The 20,450-nt window shown below is 40.2% G+C and overlaps 2 protein-coding genes across 2 annotated transcripts; both read right to left on the reverse strand.

Moving 5' to 3' along the window:
- Nucleotides 1-9,288: 9,288 nt before the first annotated feature.
- TRIML1 (tripartite motif family like 1) lies at nt 9,289-14,751 on the reverse strand. The gene is made up of 6 exons (XM_006191287.2): nt 14,344-14,751; nt 14,004-14,099; nt 12,756-12,986; nt 11,731-11,753; nt 11,455-11,552; nt 9,289-9,996 (listed from the first exon to the last, which is right to left on the reverse strand). Exons 1-6 carry the CDS (start codon nt 14,749-14,751, stop codon nt 9,446-9,448), a joined length of 1,407 nt encoding a protein of 468 aa, XP_006191349.1. The 3' UTR covers nt 9,289-9,445.
- A 3,999-nt stretch (nt 14,752-18,750) lies between these two features.
- On the reverse strand, nt 18,751-19,738 carry LOC102507117 (protein FAM50A). The gene has a single exon (XM_014564822.2). It carries the CDS (start codon nt 19,736-19,738, stop codon nt 18,839-18,841), a length of 900 nt encoding a protein of 299 aa, XP_014420308.2. The 3' UTR covers nt 18,751-18,838.
- Between the last annotated feature and the right edge of the window lie 712 nt (nt 19,739-20,450).

Consider the following 20,450-nt stretch of genomic DNA (forward strand, 5'->3'; position numbering starts at 1 on the left):
GTTACTCTCTCCAAAGAAAGCCTCCAATTTCCAAGTGAAACCTCCAGTTGCTTCAACTTTAACACCGGCCTAAGTAAAGCAAGAGTAAATGAAAAAAGCTACTTTTTCCAACTCCTTTGCGAATTTAGCATAAGAAAAAATGAGGAGATAGTCACATGGATGATCTTGATCCTCAGTGGAAGCCTGAAGAAAAGGAATTCCATTTTAACATCCTGTCATATACAGTCAGTTCTGCTAGAATGCTACAGATGTGTTCCTAAAAATCACCGCATTATGCAAAGTTGTGCAGTAAAAAACCACAGGGCTTGTGGGTTTATGGGCATAACACTTAAAAACTTTTTCAGTGACACATTTAAAAATAGGACTCTAATAAATATAGGAGCACAAGTTTTACACTTGTGATATGGTTAGGAAATACATAAATGGGTTGCAATAAATGTAATACTTTACCTTGAAAAAGACTTGAAGTGTGCTTGCAGACAGATATTTCAACTTGTGAGTTATTGTGAGGTAGTGAAAAAGAGGGTCACCAGGAAGGATAGCAAAGGAGAGAACTCAGAAGGAGGGAAATAACACCAAATGCTAATGGGTGTGGGAGGAGAGCATAGTCAGTGGTAGAGTGTGTGCTTAGCATGCACGAGGTCCTGGATTTAATCCCCAGTACCTCCATTAAAATAAATAGAATGTAATTATCCCTCTCTCCCCCTCAAAAATTAAACAAATGTTAATGGGTGTGACTTGTAACACATGCAGTGAATTGAGGTAGCTGGCAGATGTTTGAGATGTGTGTGTGTGTGCGTGTGCTTTGTGCATTCCTAGGTGGCTAGATTCAGCTGAATGCAGTTTTCTGTGTTTGCCTAGTGTTTCTTGTGGATGAAATCATGCATAAGCAAACATGAGATTCCTATTATGCTCAAATTATTCTCTGATTCATCAATTGTGTTGGAACAAATTTGCATTTTCAAAACAAGCATGATAGCAAAACTGAATATATTGTATGTGTGTGTTCTAATCAGATCCTCCTGGGCGAGATATGCCAAAGAATAGTGGCTTATCAAACTGTTAAACATAAGTTGTTTTCGTTTGTCAGGCTTCTTTGGATATTACTGGACAGATGGTGAGAACTGAGAATCATTCCCTTACATTAAAGACAAAATGGAGAACACAGTGTGGAGATGTCTCACAGGGGCCCAAGAAGCAGGTAAGGAGGCAGTCTATCATAGCATAAAGGAAAGGTCCACTGAATTCTTGGTCCAAAAAATTCTAGCTACATACTATATTATACCCAGTAGACCTGGGTAGATACCTAGTTCTTCCACTTGACAAATGTGTGGCACTGGGCAACTTCTGTAACTTTTTCATAGCAGGGTAAGTGGCATATAATAGGTGTTTAATAAATGTGAGAAATTACTGTCCATCTGGGATACATTATCCAAGAGAGTAAAATCTTACTAGAGAGAAAAATAGTATATATGCATGGAAGATACTTCAAGTCACAGGTGTTCTCTTTGCCTTGATTTCATAAACACACTAAAGCAGCTTCAAAGCAGTGGTTCAGCATAGCCCAGTGGGCTTGATTATCTAAGCACTAAGGTATGATGATCAGCCTTCGGGGTAGAAAGCCAGGGTACAGACCCCAGAGGGCCAAGCCACCAGGGAAGGGGTCAAGATCTGAACCCAAACACAGAGCCAAGATGTTGTCCGTAAAGTGAAAGATACAGGTGGTAAAGATGAGAAGAAGTGCATAAAGTAGAATCTGATTTATAGCAGAGACTGTTGAGCAGATCATGTGTCTTCGATAGCTTGCTCTTTTTAAAGACTTATCCTTAGCCTCTTCTCTGAAGGAGCCAATAAGAAAAAAATATATATCAAATTATTTGTTCAACTACTGAAAAGTTAATGAGAACATCATTTATCATGTGAAGGATATAGTTTATTCTGCAGCTATGATAATGGTCAAAAATTACAGACTTGGAGCCAGACCACTTGGGTTCAAATCCTCTTTCTACTCCTTATTGACTCTGTGAACATGGTCAGAGTTACTGAGCTTCTCTGTGCCTCATCTCCCCACCTGGAAACTGGATATAATAATGGTCACTATCTCTGTGGATTGTTGTGAGGATAAAATGAGTAAATGTATGTAAGTATTTAGAATAGTCCCATGTGAAGAATGCGTGCTATGAGCATTTGCTTTCATCATTACTATTACGGTTACCATTGTATTTCAACACATTTCTTTTCTCAAAGGAATTGTCCTGCTGATGACAGCAGAAAACAATTTCAATGTCAGTAGTGGAGCCCCGAGCGGTCCCCCGCCTGCTGGGGTTCTTTATTAGAGGGGGAAGCTTGCTCTTTTCAGCTCTACATGTATCAGCCATACATGGGGATGTGTACAGAAGATGAGTGCTGATGGGCACCCAGATTTGGGCCATAGAAGGTGACATTCATAACCAAATGTCACTGCATCTATCTTCACTCTAAATTAACTTACGCAGCATGTGGTATAAAGCACTTTCAACCACGTTTTTAGTGTTCACTCCCTGAGTCACAACAATCTTCTCCCTACTGACATAGAGGCAGAAATCCCGTTGCAAAGAGTGGAATGGAATAACCCAAGAGTTAAACATTGTTCCAACACTGCAGAAGTACAGAGCTGTCAATGGCTTGGATAAATTTTGTTTTTATTATCCTTCCCTTTGTATGCTTAAGGCACATTGTTCTACAGGCAAAGCTGAATGGTACCAAAGGAGGTTTTCATTAGGCCTTAAATAGAACTCAGAATGGTGTTTTTAGTTTAGAATATGGCCTAGAGAGGGTATATATGCGCTCTGTCTGTATTTACTCTTTAACAGAAAATGAATTTAAATGCATAGGTAGGCAATTTTAAACATGTTTAGGTGGCCTTATTCAGTGTTATGAGAAAAATAATGCAGGCCCTTTTAATTTATTTTCCAAGAGTTAGAATTTTTGTTCCCTCCATCCTCCATCCATGGAAGGTGACTTAAGAGTCTGTAACATACACCCCAAGAAACACAAGTCTAAAAAGATATGTGGAAAAAAGGCAGCCACTCCTGCCTTTGGCTAACAGGATACTGAACACTGAAAAATCTGTTACGATGATAGAGCTCATGTTGTGTTCTTACCACAATAAAAGAAAAAGAAAAAGAAAAAGAAGATCCTTTTTACAAGGGATCTTTTTATTAGGTAACGTATGGAAACTTTTAATTTAATGACTTTGAAAATGTAAAGTGTGGTTTTACTACAAGGAAAGAAAGAAAGATAAAAAGAAAGAGATAGAGAAAGGAGGGAGGGGATGAAGGAGGGAGGGAAAGAAAGGAGGGAGGGAGGGAGACAGGCGTTTGTAAAAGAACAAGGGACCTTCTTGCTAAACTCCCACTCAGCATCTGCTCCTGCTCATGGGAGCCCAACCTGCAAAAAGAGACAGCCACATTTTTGAAAGTTTTACTGAAGTACAATTTACATACAGAAATGGAATATATAAATTTCCAGCTCGATGTATTTTCACAAACTGAACGTGAGATGTAATCAGATAAGCACAGAACATTTCCAGCATCACCAAAGAGACAACACCTCTAACAGTTGTTTTTTTAAATGTCTAATAAAGTTTAACTGAGTGTAACAGTTCTTTAGATGTACATGAAAGGAAGAAAGAAAGGCACAATCTTACATTGATTCCTGAGACAGTGCCCAGAGCTCAAACAACAACAAAAAAGATTTAGACTTTAAATACAAAACCTAGAACATTGTATATAGTACAGTATGGTTTTCGGTATGTATATTTGCTCAAAACTGATTTTGAAAGATGCTCATTAATAGAAAAGGTACTAGTTATAAAATAACTAGGACGTATTTAAAGGCAGCATGGATCCTTCCAGATTAGCCCTGAGAGGGTCTCCCGACTTCCTCCGTAGGAAGACGGACGTGGGTTGGGACAGCATCACTGAGTATCAGTCTGGTCCTGCCCTGTGATTTCGGCCCTCTGCTAACTCACCTTTCACCTCAGGGCCATTCGCCTGCCCAACTGTAGAAACAGAGGCCAAGAGACCCCTGGTGAGATCCTCTTCTACAAGCAGGTTTACAGAGCCTGCTTTTCACTTCTGAGAAACTAGATCATTGGAAGACAAGGAGAATCAAGGGAATAGAGTGGCAACTTGGAGGGGAGGGCATGATGCGAAGGGTCAAGAAGAGACTCTGAAGACAAACTAAGCTCCTTCCAGGGCTCTTCCTGCACCACACCCTCCTCACCACACATGACACACACACACACACTACACCACATGTACTCAGGCCACACACACATCACACAAAACATACTATGTACCACAGACACACATGCCACACACACTGATCACACACACCACATACACACACCACACACACACGTTCATACCCTTCAGTCCTCACCCAGTGGATGATCAACCTCAGCCAAGCACCCTGGACATTTGTTTCCCATCTTGATGGAGGCAGGAGACTCAGCTAACGTGAAGAGAGGCTGTCTCTCACCAAAGTGAAAACTGACTCAATTGGTGGAGGAGCAGTTTCCCTCTGAACAAGAACTTGTGGATCCACCATCACTGTTAAGAACACAACCTGGAAAGAAAATACCAGTTTTGAATGTTGCAACTTATAAGAGTTTACTATTTGAATCATGAACAGGAAGAAAAAGAATCAAGGAGTCAAATTAAAAAATTGTTTAAAAAGGAGTCAAAAGGCAATATTTAAAATATTCAAGATTTTTAAAAATATCTCCCTAAAAGATGAAGAATCAGGATTAGAATTAAGAACTCAAAAGGACCAGCAGTATGCTTTGAGGTCATAGCAAAACTGGAGAAAAGTTCTATCGAGGATGGAAACCAGGATAGTGAGGGCAGGAATGAGAGTAAGAGAAGGCAACATTCTGCACTCAGATATAAATTTATGGTCAGATGTGATGGTCAAATGTTATTCTCCATTCTGTAACTTTTTATCTCTGTAGGAATAGAAAAGTGTTGTACCCTTAAAGGTCAGAGCCTTGAAAATGAGCCATTCTGTATATTTCAGGCTACAGGCAACATCCTTTTACAGAAGGTGCAGAACCAGCACGACTGAGCACAGGAAACAGAGCACAGGTTAGAGGTGAAGGACCAGATCTAAATGGAGTCAGATTCGTTCTTGGCTACTACAGGTACAGAAGTTCAAGTGCTAGCAGAGCTAATGACAGGGAAGCTCACACCGTGTCCCAGGAGCCCAGAGCAAAGGGGTGAGAGTGTCGAAACTAGAGGAATGAGAGTGAGGTCACCACTTTAGGATAGTTTTTACTGTTATCTCCTACTTATTATAGTAATTTATTTTTTAGGTAAATAATGAGATGCTCACAAATGTGAAGGGCAAAAGGACTTCATTAAGGATAAGAAAATGATCCATAGAAGTTTTCTCTTTCCTTCACTGAATTCTGTGTTAATACTTTTCCCCCAGAAATAACACCTCCCTTAGATGTATTTCAGAGATTTTGGTGCCAATGTTTTTCCTATTCCACACAAGCATGCTCTGGCTTTTCTGTCTCCTTTCTGACAAACAGCAGAATGGAGTCTCTAAAGGGGTGGGGTGGGAAGGGGCTAACAAAAATCCATCATGCACTGTGGATTAGTTGTTTTTCTGTGTTCTCACTTAATTATCACAACAAATGGTATTTCCCACATTTTTGAGAAGAGGAAACTGCAACTCTGAGAGTTAGAACAACTTGCAGAAGTTGAAGCTTGACTTTGTGGTGAAGTTAAGTGTACAGACCAAGTACTGTCTGATTTGAAAGCCCATGTGCTGCTCCCCAGTTCCTCCCAGGTTAGGTTTCTTTGGCATAAATGCAGTGCTTCTGGCAAGACCTTAGGGCAGAGGAACGCATGTTCTTTCACTTGTCTTAAAGCCATGTGTCCACATCCTCAGTGTGGAAATGCCAGTGAGTGAGACACTCTGGGCTCTCTGCAGTGCATGTAAAACTTCCATAGGGGATGTACAACCTTCACACACATGCCCACAGGGTCCACAGGCAGCTCCCCTGCCTGCAGAGAGATACTTGGGGAATAATTAGAAACATACCCAAAGGTTTATGTACATGTGCATTCATCACAGTGTTGTTTATAGTAGCTACATATGGAAAACAATCTAAATGTCCTGTAGTAGGGGAATGATTAGATAAATTAAGGGTACATATAATAAAATACTGCTCCCATTAAGAATCATATTTTCCAAAACAATTACTTTTAACACACAATCCTATATTATTTCTGGATGCTGGAAGATGAAAGAAGAGCTGTAAAGACATTACAGGACTCACTGAGAAATTTTTAATACAGACTATTTATTAAATAATGTCACTAAATAATATTTAATGTAAAGATTTTAGGTATGATAAATGTTTAACAAAATGTGCTAATTTTTAGAAGATACATGTGTATGTATTTAAAGATGAAAAGCTATATTTTTTAAGAAATATCTAATGATAATAAGTCTATAGTATAATATTAAGGTAATTTTCATTTTGCTTAAAATACATACACATAGAAAAAAAGAGATTAGACTGTTACACGCCAAAACACAACATTGGTTATCTCTGTGTGGTGAGATTACATCCAATTTTTGTTTTATTTTTTGTGTGCATTTCAGCATTCTCCCATTTTCCTACTGTGGCATGTTATTATTTTGTTCCCACTCCCTGGAGGTATATGCACAGGAGAAATCCAAGACTAGGGAAAGGCTGATTGGGCACATCCTTAAGTTAATTGGGTGTAGGAGGGCCTTATAAAGTAATACAAAGATAAGGCACTAATGCTCTCAAAGAATAATAGGTCAAAGTTATCTTGTGGTGGGAGGGATAATTAGAGCAGAGGGTAAAAAAAGACCTGATTTGAAGAATTAATGGAGTTTCATTGGTAAATCAGATTTCAGGGCAAGATATGTATAATATTTTATTTTTAAGCTAGTCTAAGACCAACAGAGAAAATTTTAAAAAACTAATCAGACCGCAGTCCTATGTGGAATCCTGTGTGACATCCTCCAACCTCAATGCCAGGTATGTCTCCTCTCCCCCAGCCAGTTGTGGAGAGGTAGGGAAGGAAGTGGCTAGGATTCTGGATTTCATTTGGTAATGTCCACTACACAGGGCTACCTGTGACTTGCCATCTCCTTGGGAAATTGTCCACTCAGGAAAGGGTGAAAGAGATTTGGGAAGCAGTGAAGGAGTTAATGAGGGGAAAAGGGAGTAGCTTGAGTAAATGGTAGCAGGCTCCCTGTGGGACACCTTTCATGTGGAAGGAAATGCCTTTGTCAAATGTTCAAAGTCTGAAGAGTGAGATCCAGACCCTTGAACAGTGCAAGAGGATACATTTGCCAAGCAAGGAACGCACCTCTTCCTTTTTCAGTCTGGCCACAATAGCCCCCATCTTTTCCATGACATCTGCTTGACGTGGATTATATAGCTAGAAACCATGGGTGAAAACTTTCTTGCAGCTTTCTCATGGTTGTTTATGTAAACCCAGAAGAATAAAAACAGTAAAGATTCAGTCTTCCCCAAACACCTAGTCAGTGATAGTTCCATGGTAGACACTGGTGCAGGCCAAGGTCTACACAGAATGACTTTCCCATAGGGAAAAAAAGATGCCAGCTTCTTTGGCAATATGAACTCCTCTGGGGCAAAAAGAAAGAAGGGGGTGAGGTGTGGCTGTCACCTAGATTACAGTTAACTCTTATGCTCACTAAATAAAAGTGTACTACTTTTGTATTCATTTACCAAAATTTTAAAAATTCAATTTTTTTTGTAATGGAGGAAGATATATTCAAAATATGTTTGGTGTTTGGTGTTTATGATTTGTTTCTTAGCTTTTTGAGATAATGAACCAAGAAATAAAATTTAATGAAAATTAAAAATGGCAAACAGAGCTGCAAATTATCTAAAAAGGATGTGAAATAGAAGACAGTACTTGACTCCCCTGGAAGGAAGTGCTGACAGTCTGGTTCCCCCTGGCGGGACTCCTCCGTCACAGTTCTCTGAGCATATTGGTTCTCCTCCGTCACAGTTCTCTGAGCATATGTGCTGTTGGGATGAAAAGGCAAGTAGGAAATACAAAGGACAGAAGAGGACATTATCTGGGATGCAAAGTCCAGTTTATAAATGCTTCCCTGCCTTTGAGAGGACAAGATTAAAATGTGTAAAGTTGAAAGACAAAGCAGATCTAGATTCATGGGAGGGATGAACACAGACCCCAAAATAAACCCAGCTACTTTCTGACCTCCTTCTAGGATTTTCTGTGCTGATTAACAGGTTCAATTATCAGCTTTCCTCCAGTTAGTCTCTATTTACAAACTAAAATATGTGATAATTTTTTTAATTTTGCAGTCGTTCATGGGTTAAATCCACCAGTCTTCTTGTCTGAGACTAAAAATACTGACACTGATCTTATCTGAGTGGGAAGAGGAGTGAAAGGGGTACCTTCTGTGATTGGTGACATCCTGCAATGGGAGCAAGACAAAGAAATTTTTTTAAAAATTTCAGGAACAGAGCACTAAGAATGAGGAGCATGAGTGAGACCAGCCAAAAGCAGCTTTGCTCAGACACCATCCCCTTCCAAAATCCTGGCATGCTGGGATAGAGAGTAGACTTGATTTGGTCCTCCAGAGACAAAAAGCCTTCTGTTCATAGCAAATAGTGAAAGCTCAGAAAATAACCTTATATAAAACCGAAAAAGTCACTGGCCTACAGCCTTGATACATTTATTAACTAGAGACCTTGTCATCTGTGACCATAATAACAAACAGCAGAAGGTTCCATCCTCTTGTGATTATGGTAACATGAATACTGCAGTGATGTTCACACATATCTTTGCAGTGTTCTGAACACATATGTCTTACTGACTACAAATACTCCAGGCCCCAGGGGGTGGGAAGAAAAGTGACTTTTCAGAGGGGGTGAGTCATGAATGAAAAAGAGAACCCATGCATCCTGCCCTGAAGGAGTTAGGATTGCCCCAGCATGCAGAGCTTTGCACATAGGATAAAGATACATGAGAACAGTAGGGTTTTTTTAAGAGTCAAATGAATAACTACATTTGAAAAAAAAAGACATATATTTATAAAACTGGCCTATGACAATGGGATTCAGGATAATAGGGGCTCGTTGTGTCTCTATATTTTCAGGGATCAGCACATACAGGGGGCAGGACGAATATGGTTAAAGACACAGGATATAATCAGATTTCTCCTACTGGTGTTAGAAGTTGTTTGTGTAATTTGGCTGTTTGTTGGGAGCTCAAGTTAATTGAAACTCTTGGGGCAGGGTTAGGGGCTTTTGTTTCAGATCACCTGATGTCAATACTGTCAATGCATTAATCATCCTAATTAATAGTCATCCTTTGGTCTTAGATCTCATTCTCAGAGAAGACTGGGGGCATCTCCCTCAGACGTGGTTATTCAGTGAGCAGATGGTAAGAGGGCCTGTGTTTGTCCCTTCGTTTGGGAGGCAAGGGGAGAAGATGGGCCTGAGAGCCTCTTGAAAAGAGGCTGGAGGGAAGCTGTAGATGAGGGACTCATTTGCCACGTTGTAGAACGCTATATGTCCAGACTCATAGTCTAAGAAAACACCAACCTTATGCACTTGCTCTCTAACATGTTGACCTTTCAAAGGTGATGAGACCCAAAGACTATAATCATCTCCAATTTTTAAACCTATAAGTGAGAAGAGGTCCCCAGGTGGCTTGGGGAGATTCCCCTTTCTGCTCACTGAGTCCTTGCAGATGCCCACTTCCCACTCGGTCTTGTTGCCCACTTCCACCTCCCAGTAGTGTCTCCCGCAGGTGAAGATCTGAGCACCCAGCACGGTTGCAGATTGGTCAAATCTCTCTGGGTTGTCAGGTAACTGCTGTCGGATTCCTCCATGTTTCACACTTTTCAGATCCTCAGACAAGACGAGATAGGCATTGGCCGTGGCTGGATCTAGAGTTATATCTGCTGCAAGAGGGAAGAAGAATGAATCCTCATTTGCATTCTTGAAAGCCCTCTTACATATGTGGAATTCAAAATTAAGTCTTAATATCCAGCCCGATTGGTTTTTTCTGATTGCTGTGCCCACTCATCAAGAATCTGATTTAGGATAGGGCCCAGGAATCTAATTTTTAAGAAGCACCACTGTGATTCTAGCAGTCCACTTTTTTAAGATGTAATTTAGGTGAGTATGGTGGGGATTTTTGTTTTGTTTAGAACAGTACCTCTGAGCCCCTTCTTTTACTGTTTCACAAAACACAGTAAATTTCTAAAAGGAAACCAAAGGGAGTCATGTGGGGAGTGATAATGAATCTCTGATAATGGAATGGACAGGGTTCTGTCTACAAGAGAGTTTTAGAACTCAGAGTTATTTATCCACCTCATCATAACTTTTGGCATTTGCATTTGCTTTAGCCAAGGATGGTTATGGTTCTTCAGTTGGGTGGGAGAGAAATATAGTTATCACCTACTGAATTCCTACTAAGGTACCAGGCATTTTCTGTACCTTCTCTCATTTAAGCATGGCAAGTATGATTATTTTTTTCCATTTTTATAAAAGAAAACTGAGGTCATAAAGGTTAGGAAACTGGGCCAAGATTACAGAGTTACCGAGTGTTTGAATAGCATTCTCCAGTCAGCATTTTTCATTATGTCATGCATGCTTAAATGCAACCTCATGTGAGTTAGTGCAACCACCAGTGATCATTTGATGAAACACATTGTGAACCAGTAAGAGACCTCCTCTCCCAGCCTCCTGGGAGGAAGTCACAGAGGAGGACTCTGATTTTCACTGACTGTCCAGACAAGACTAGGCACCCCATCATACCATTTCATACTTCTATTTATAGGTCAGATCCCAACCATCACTAATTATTTGTGTGATTAATCTTGGGCTCCTCAATTTCACTGAGAGTCCTACAAAAGCAAAGTCAAGTCTGTCTTACTCATTTTAAGTATACTCAGAGCCGGATAACACAGTACCTACTGTAGCACATAGTAGGCACTTCTCAAATATCTGTTGCATCCGAAGTCCATTAGGCCTTCCTCTGAAGGTCAGATTTTCAACAAGATAAAAATTGAAAAATAATGTGACCTCTGGGTCTTAGCTAGCCTGAATATATGGAACATTCTAAAGAGATAGTTCTTTGAATGTTTCTTCACTGAAATGAAGCTTTTATCCTGACAAGAGCAGAGGTGGAAATGCAGAAACCCCTGAGGAGGCGTGCATGTGTGCCTATGCAAAGGCATGAGAGGAACAAAACAGAACAATGAAAACAAACAAAGAAGCAGGACTCAGACAGAAAACAAAACCAGATCAAACATCAGTCCAGTCTCAGAGCTTCTGTCTGCTCCAGCACAGAGATGGTCTATGGTCCCAGTTAACTCTGGAAACTCCTGAAGGTTTGACAAATCAGGCTGACTTACTGCTGAATTTTCTCAGCATCTGCCTCATTCCAGTGATGCGGCACAGAGTCAGCTCTGTGGTGGTGGCCTCTGGACACTGAAGCAAGAGAGGCTCACTCCTGCAAGAGGGCAGAGACAGTCACTCAGTCTTCTCTGCACAGACTGCATGACCTGTTCCAACTTGAGAATCCAGCTCATTTTGCCCCAGTGGCATGGCCACTAATCCCCACTCTGATAACCTGTTGCATCAGTACCACATCCCTGTGCCTTACACAACTGAACACAATAGAAACCTACCTTTCCAGTATTCCTCTCACATCCTAAGGGCATAAAAGAAAGAAGGTTAGTATTTGTGCACTTTGATCACTCACAAAGACTAAATCCATTTTGGATAGAATCCTTTGCAGATTTCACAGAATCCACTTCCCATGGCTCTAAAACACCTTGATTAGGAAAATATATGGTAGAAAAAGATCCCCATCTTCTTCTAGGGATGAGTTTTTGTGAATATGAAATGTTTTCTCACAATGACTAGAGATTTCTTTTTCTCATATTATCACCTTGAGAATCTGTTGCTAATAAAGAAACCAAACTATCAGCCTCATTATGCAATGCCTTCAGGAGTAAGAGATAAGCAAAGGAAAGTAGCCCAGTGAGGGCTGTGTTGGACTGGGCTGTTGGGAAGGCACTAAATTAAGTAGCAGCATTCTGTGGAGTCAGTCCAGGGAAGAGACGCAAAGCTGGAGTTGGCTCACACGGCTGATGTTTAAGAAGGTCCCAGGGAATGCGATAGTAGCCTAGGAAGGCAGTGGCGCAAAGATGGGGAGGAATATGGGCTCAGGAGACAGAATACCTGTGTTCTTTCACCTGTTAGCTTTTTGATAGGCAAATTATCTAACTGCCCTAGGTCTGAATTATTAAATAATTGCTACTGTTAAGCCATTTTATACATAACAATCACCTATAGTATGTATCATAATAGTATTTAACTTTATCGGGTCTTTTTGAAGATGAAATTTAATGTGCTATGCACATAATAAATGCTCATTAAACTTAAAATATTTGGCAAAGCTGAGATCACAGCAAGGCAGACACAAGAAATTGGAGGCACCATCAGACTTGTTTCTGATAGGTATTCCTCTGTTTTTTTCTCCTCTTCTTCAAGACTTTATACAATATAGAATGTTCATTCTGTAGGAAAACTTTTTTTGGGAACAGAACTTAATTTTTCAGGTAAATAAAGACACATGTATTTTATATGACTTGAAATAATGTTAGGTGACTACATGGTTTTTTTCCATTAATTTCCCCAATATCCTTACCTCAAAAGATTCTATAATTGAATTCTTACACGCGGACTCTATCTGTTCGATCATTTTGCTTAGGCTTCTCATTTGCTGAGTCAGCGTGATTTCATTGTCCCGCAGTTTCTTCAGGTTGTCTCTTTCCTCCATTTCCAGTAGCTGGAGCTGCAGCTGCTCCTCCTCCTTCAGGAACTGGTGCATTTTTGCATATTCTGACCCAACAACCTGTTTACAAGTCTTTGTTTCTTCCTGCCATCACACACACACACACACACACACACACACACACACACACACACACACACACACACACGCAAACAATATAATAAAATTAGTAACAGAACTGCCTACTAGACTTTTAATATTTACAAAGTCCTAGACTTCTATTGTGACAATTCTTGAAACCTGACGCACAACACACACATTCTATTGACTAACTGGGCAGATAGTTTGATATTTTAGAAAGTGTGTGTGCCATAGCTATAGTAATAAAGGAAACCAAAATTTCTATTCCTAGGAGGCTATCATTCTGTTGGGAAGAAAACAGACAAACAAAAATATGATAGATGGTGATCAATACCATTTTTTTTTAAAAAAAGCAAAATAAGGACAAAAATGAGGGAAAAAAGCATTCATTCATTTATTCAACAAATATTTTTTCAATGAAAGTAGGCAATGGGTCATATACTAGGAATAGAAATATACATCATAAATATTCCCATTTAAGAACTCTAGGTTTGTTGGGAGAATCAGATACATACTTATTTTTTAACTATCTAATTAAACATTTAGTTCTATGCTTTGCTAGACAGCTCAAATTCAAATCTATGGCCAACTCTGAGCATTTGTTCAGGCATACTGATCCAAATTACTATTTCTCATTTATTTCCTTTTCTCTTTACTTCTTTTTTATTTGCTCTTTTCCCCCCCAAATTTTTGATACTCCTTTTTAAATCAATTTCCATCCTATGTTATATGTCTATATGTATAACTGGTATTTTCATGAATTACAATCAGAGCCAAAATAGAGGTAAATAGGTACATCAAGAAAGGGAAAAACAAGCTGGCCTGGGCATGGGGGAATTGAGCTGGGTCTTGAGATCCCCAGGTGGACAAGCAGAGGCATGCTGCCCAAAGCAAGGATACTGCATGTTGTAGCACTGGGCCTGGAAAAGTTTGTCATTTTTCCCCTGCTATTTCTCAACATATCCCTGTGTCTATAGAATAGAATCACATAGAAAATGCAAAAGTCAAACAGATACTGACCTTACACAGTATCACTCTCTCCTTCTCATGGGTTAATGTAATCTGAGTTTCCTTTTTCTTTTTACGCAAAATATTTAGGATTTCCTGGAGTTTCTCCTGCAATAGAAACAAATTCTTTGTGGCAAATGAGCAGAGCACCAAATCAGGTAGGGTCTTGAGGACCCAAAACAACAAGATGACTGGGAGTCTTTAACAAAGGGTGTAGTGGGACCCGCACCAAGTCTGTAGTCTGGTGCTTGGAGATGAGCACCCATGACTGACGCCGATAGAGAATATTATAGGGGTTAAGTTATGGGACCTGATTTGTGTTCTGAAATTTATGTTGAGCAACCAGTCTTACTTTGTGATGCTCTTCAGCCTCACTCGAGAGATTCACTCTGTTTATTCCATGACCTTGGGTTGAGAAATCGTCTGCGCCCTGCTCATGATCAGACAACACCTTAGTGGCTGCCAGCATTCTCTCATAGCCGCCTTGGTTGCCCTCACTCTGCAGCACCTGGGATCTGAGTTGCTTGCCAATGCCAGCCAGCCTCCCCAAACGCTCATTTGGCTGGAAATGTGGGATTTCCAAGGTCCTCCAGCACTCAGGACAAGACAAAGGAGTGTTATGTTCCTCCCAGCTTCTCAGGAGACACACCAGACAAAAGCTATGCCCACACTCGGTGGTCACTGGGCTGGTGAAATAGTCCAAGCAGATGAAACAAGTCAGTTCTTCCCTGAGGTTCTCCATCAAATCTGCTGTGGACATTTTCTCAAAGAAGGACATCAGAGCAAGATCATGCCTCTATTCTGGGATTAGAAAAATCCTCCTGGAGGGTCTATTGTTTTGAGTAACAAGTAGGTAATCAGTTGCTATGTTGTTATTACAAGAAATTCTTGCTCTCCTCTGTGACTGATTTCACCAATTGACACAAAGCCAATTATGACTTAATGTGGAACTTCTGTACACTGGGTTCATCATCAACCCCAAACTTTTAAGGAATCTCACTGTGCGAGCCACAAGCTGGATACTGACGATATTTGCCCCAACAGTTCTCACTTGAACAGTTGGTTATTGTACATAATTAGCACTATGAAACCATTGAAACACACTGGTTTTAGGCTGGAGGGTTGGGTAATTTGGTTTAAGCCAGTACAGAGATTTAAATTACAGTGATCTCTTATAGTATATGAATTGGAGTCTGATCCAAATCTTTTGGAAAACTCTACTAATGGAATCTAGTTAAGAAACTGAAGGAAGAGAACTATAATGTATATTCTTTCTCTCATTGGGTCCTTTTCTTTGCTTGACCAAAGCCTACAAGCTTTTTGCTACTTTATCAGGTTCTGTGTCCTTTGATTTGATTTGATTCACCCCCCAAATGAAAACAATTCCATTGAAGTATTCCCTGACTTTAGATGCACAATGGATTGTTAGGGTTATATTTATTGCTCTGCCCTGTAGACCGTGAAACTCACCTCTCTGCCATCATAGCAGCAAAACAGCATTGTTGCTGGAAGTTGCCTCAAGGAGCCTTTACGTTACAGAGTGGATGGAAAAAATTATATTTTAGGGCAAATATAATTTTGCTCACTTATTTTCACTCTTTGAAAATGTTTAAACTAGGCCTTATTAAACCTCTCATCACTTCTTACTGGACAGAAATTCAATGTGCAGACATTATTTTTAGACCCATGAAAAAATAAATGTACAGTATGCAGATGTCATTGTGTACAATGACCATGAGATTAGCACCAAGTCCTATAAAGTTGCTGTGTCATATGCTCATAAGTCAGTTCTTGTTATGGCCTGTCCTCCACTCACCGTACGCCAGGAAGTGGAACCTTAAAAGCTCTTCTTCAGAGTCTGTCTAGTTCTGTACTCCCATCTATTTTATCATACCTTCTTTCTATTTTTTTTCCTATCAATCTCCAGCTTGGCAACCTTCCATGGTTCTCCATTACCCGTGTTATCCATGAATTCCTTTCTGACTTTCATGGTTCCAACGGATTCTTCTTTCCCACTCATCTCCTACAGGATGTTAAGTGTTTCCTTATCTTGAACTTTTGTCAAAAGAAGTTTTCTGGCTGGAAATGGTTCTTCCTCCACCTTTCTTCCTCCTAGTCAAAACTCATCTTTCTGAAGTTATTAATGTGTTAATCATGCATCCTTTTTGTATAGCATGTGTGAATTATTGGGGTGAGAATTTGCCAGAAAAAGGAAGCACCAGAGCAAAGAATTATACTAGTTTAAGTAGGAAGAGTGGTAACATCAGGTTGGGGACATGAAATCTCTACTGTTCAGATTGCTCCTAGGCCAGTAACTGGGGGCACAGCTTCAAAATATTCTTAGGAGTTAGTCTCAAATAAAGGTCTTGCAAAAAAAAAAAAAAAAAAAAAAAAACACAAACAAGCAAACAAAAACTACAGTATTATGAATTGCCATCACTGGAAAAATAATTTATGAACTACCACCTACATTCAGTGTGTTATTCCCATACAAACTCAGGAGTCTTTAACATTGGCCAGAATCATTAGAATAAGCCCCACAATAGAGTTATAGTGCATCACAGAGCCTGTATTCCAATTTGGAATGGGGAGACTGGCATGTTCTAAGTTCAAGCCACACTGATCTGTTCCATCCCACTTCCCTCTTCCAAATTAACTCCTTTCATAAGCTCAATACAATAACCACATCTTACTCATCGATGACTAGAAGAATTCTTTGCACATAGCAAGGGCTCAACTCGTCTGTAAATAAGTTTTAAGTGAACAAGTAGGGGAACCAAGTTGTTATAGAATCACAGTCTTTTATCTAATTGGAAACCCAGAGGTCATATATGAAGAAACTGAGACAAATAAACTGAGTTGGTTCTCTGAATACTTACTACATGAGTCAGGTCAGGGCTAGGAAACTGGGTCTCCTACCTCCCTGAGTCATTCTCTTCTACAGACGCTACACTGCATCTCATTTGTGAGTGGGTGAAAACTTCCAGTTATGTCAATGAAATGAATGGTGCTCAAGTGCTTTGAGAAGTAAATTAGACAGTTGTCATTATGGCATGATTGTGGGACAAGTATCTGAAATTATTGGCTACATTCACTGTTGGGAGTGCAGACTTCTTTACCTTCGCTGTGAACACACTGATTAGGCTTAATTCACAGATGAAGAAATTTATAGAGTGGGCCAGCCTTCCCAGAATACATTCTAACAACCGTCATGACACTACACTGCCAGACATGATTTCTGAGATCAACAACTCAAATAGCTCCTTCTCTGGCCTGTCTCCTCCTGAGGAGGTGACAGTAGGGATACCCCAAGAGGTCCACAATCACAACTATCACTGACATTACAATGAGGCTTGAAACACACAGAAAAGAAGAAACTTAAAGATATGGTGAGGGCTTATTCATTGTTGGAGGTAGTGGGGTAGATGGGGACTTATTTGGGAAAGATCTTGCTTGAAAGCCTGGTTTTAAAAATATGTCTTTCATTTCATATCAGTGTGGAAAAGATAGATTATCCAATAAATGGTTTAGGACAAGTTGGAGTAGCCATCTGGCAAAAAAAGTTGCATCTCTACCTAACAATTTACACCAATGTGTATTCCAGATGTATGTGTGTGTGTGTATTTTCCCCTCTCTAGTCATGAATTTCTACTCAGTATTTCTCTTTGTATTGCATTGCTTTTTTCACCTTATTTACTTATATTATTTTATTTTTGCATGTGTCATATTTTATATTACCTCACATCTACTTAACAAGTGAGAAGCATATTTGTTAAATATATGGTCAATTATTGCATCTAAAGGATGAAGCACATTATAAGAGGAGATAATTGGTAACATAGTAGAAATTTAAAGTGGATGACTTAGAGAAGGCTTTTTAAAGCGTGCTGTGGAGCTTAGACACCACTAAGGAAAGATTATGTTAAAAAGCTAAAAATTAAAGACTTTATACAGCAAAATAACAAAATAACCAAATAAATGTTTTTAAATGACAGTCTGGGAAAGAGAATTTGGAACACATGCATCAAATACCCAATCTTAAATTATGAAGAGGTCATAGATAAATATATATGTAAAAATAATAGCTCTTCTTGTGGGTACATAGCCATTAAAAAATAACATACCTGTTTATGTACACTGACATGACATGACATTTGTAATATAATGTTAAGGGGGAGATACATTTTTGCTCTCCCAAATAGTTTAAATATAAACAAGAAAAATTAGGTTAATATGTATTTTTTGCCTACAAAAATGAGGGCATGCTATACAGGTTGATAGTGTATCTGTATACATAGAAGCATAGAAAAAGTATGGAATTTCATGGGTATGACACTGAAAGCACAGGCAACAAAGGCAAAAAATAGACAAGTGGGACTACATTAAACTTAAAAGCTTTTGTGCTACAAAGAGACAGCGTGAAAAAGGCAACCAATAGAATAGGAGAAAATATTTGCAAACTATTTATTAGATAATGAGTTAATTTCCAAAATATATAAGTAAATTTTACAACTCAATAACAGACAAACAAAGAAAAACCAAAAAAGAGAAAAGTGAAAGAATTAATAACCCAATTAAAATATGGGCTAAAGAAGTGAATAGACATTTCTCCAAAAACACATCAGACCAACAGGTATGTATGTAAAAAAGGTGCTCAAGGTCACTAATTATCAGGGAAATACAAATCAAAAGCACAATGAGATATCACTTCACAACTGTGCCCCGAGGCCTGGGGCCATGTCACCTCCACATTCACCAGATCGTGTACTTGTACCATTTCTTCTCGGGGTCGTATGGCTCCCAGCGACTGGAGGGGAAGATGTGCTTGTTATTCTGGTACCAGCTCCTCATACCACCTTGCCGGCGTGCGACTCGTCCTTCTCCACGGTGGCGTCACTGAGCAGCCGCACATCATCGTGAACGTCGAAGTTAAAGAGCGGCCCGCTCTTCCCGCGTGGCTTGGTGACAAGGAAGTCATAGAAGCTGTGGTGATGGGGTATGATCAGGTCCTCCTTGATGTACATGAGCTGCTCCACCCCTGCTGACCTGAGCTCACCGAAGTCTTTGCGCAGGATCTCGAGCGCCTTCTGCAGGAACTCCTGCATGGTGTTGCCCTTTTTCATATTGACTGTCCGCCGGTGCCCAGAGCCGTCCCAGTAACTGAACGTGATTTCCATCTCCTCACTCTTGATCTTCTCCTGCTTGGCTTCCCACTCCTGCCTTAGCTCTTCTCGGAGCCGATTCTCCTCCTCCTCCCGGTCTCGGTCAGGCAGGAAGTTTGTGTCCACATCTGGGTTCTTCCCCAGCTTCCTCTTCTTTGTGGTGAACGCTTTCCTTTCCAGCTCCTCGTCCTCCTCGCCTGCCTCCTCTTCTTCCTCCAGGGTGAAGGACAGGCTGGAGATCTTCCGCTTGGCCTCCTCCTTGTGCTCCTTCTCTCGCAGCTTCTCCAGCTTCCGCTGTAGCTCCTTCTGCTGCTCCTTCTTGGCCAGCTGCTTCTCCCACTCCTTCACCAGTGCCTGCTGCTTCATCTTCACGTCATTCAGCGTCACCAGACCCACCATGCTGGACTTGAGCTCCGCCTCCACGGCATCGTAGTGCGCGGAGAACTTCCGGTCAATGTTGGATTTCACTAGGTTCTCCTGGGCTATCCTCTGCTTCATATGCTCCATCTGCTCGCGCTGCTTCTCCCGCTTCAGCAGGTGTATGGCGCGGCTCGCCTCGCTCTCGGCCCCTTTGTACTGAGCCATGGTAGTGGCAGCGACCTCGACGGGTGGACAGAAGTCGACTTACTAATAATATGTAAAGAACACTAGTATCTTAGTCTGGTCTGCTATGACAAAATACAGACTGAGTGGCTATAAACATTTAGTGCTCATAGTTCTGGGGGCTGGAACTCTAAGATAAAGCTGCCAGCTTGGTCACAGTCTAATGAGGGCCTTCTTCCTGGTTCTCACTGGGCCTTTGCTCAAAGATTAGGAAACTCTGGGGGATCCTCTTTTATAAGAGCACTAACCTCATCATCAAGTCTCCAGTCTCAGGATCTAATCACCTCCCAAAGGCCCCACCTCCTAATGCCATCATGTTGGGAGATTAGGATTTTAACATAAATCCTAATAATTAATCCTAATTATTAATCCATAGATAAACAACCACCCAGCTGAGTTTCAGGATCTGCAGAGGAGGCCATTAAGTCTATAAGCTCAATTTATCATAACGATTTAATGCTTAAGGTAGGTTTTTAAATCACACAATTGTAGTACTCAAAGATACTATAATATTGTTAGAGTAGGCCTTTGAAAGTATCTTGTGATAAACTGTAATGCAAATTTGAGATGCTTTCTTTTATAAATTGGCCAAAATTTTAGTTAACATGTCATAGAAGTAAAGTATTCTGAAATTTAGCTGTGATTCAAATCCCCAGATCTGTAACTGTCTGTACTGAATGCTCTGGGTCAACTA

The sequence above is a fragment of the Camelus ferus genome, chromosome 26 (assembly GCF_009834535.1).
Source record: "Camelus ferus isolate YT-003-E chromosome 26, BCGSAC_Cfer_1.0, whole genome shotgun sequence".
Lineage (NCBI taxonomy): Eukaryota > Metazoa > Chordata > Mammalia > Artiodactyla > Camelidae > Camelus > Camelus ferus.

Excerpts from the sequence above, each read along its gene's own strand:
- LOC102507117 (XM_014564822.2), bottom strand. The coding sequence starts at position 19,738 with ATGGCTCAGTACAAAGGGGCCGAGAGCGAGGCGAGCCGCGCCATACAC.
- TRIML1 (XM_006191287.2), bottom strand. The coding sequence starts at position 14,751 with ATGTCCACAGCAGATTTGATGGAGAACCTCAGGGAAGAACTGACTTGT. Across the intron at positions 11,553-11,730 it reads GTGAGAGGAATACTGGAAAG|GAGTGAGCCTCTCTTGCTTC; the intron begins GTAGGTTTCTAT and ends GCCCTCTTGCAG. Across the intron at positions 9,997-11,454 it reads GATGCTGAGAAAATTCAGCA|CAGATATAACTCTAGATCCA; the intron begins GTAAGTCAGCCT and ends TCCCTCTTGCAG.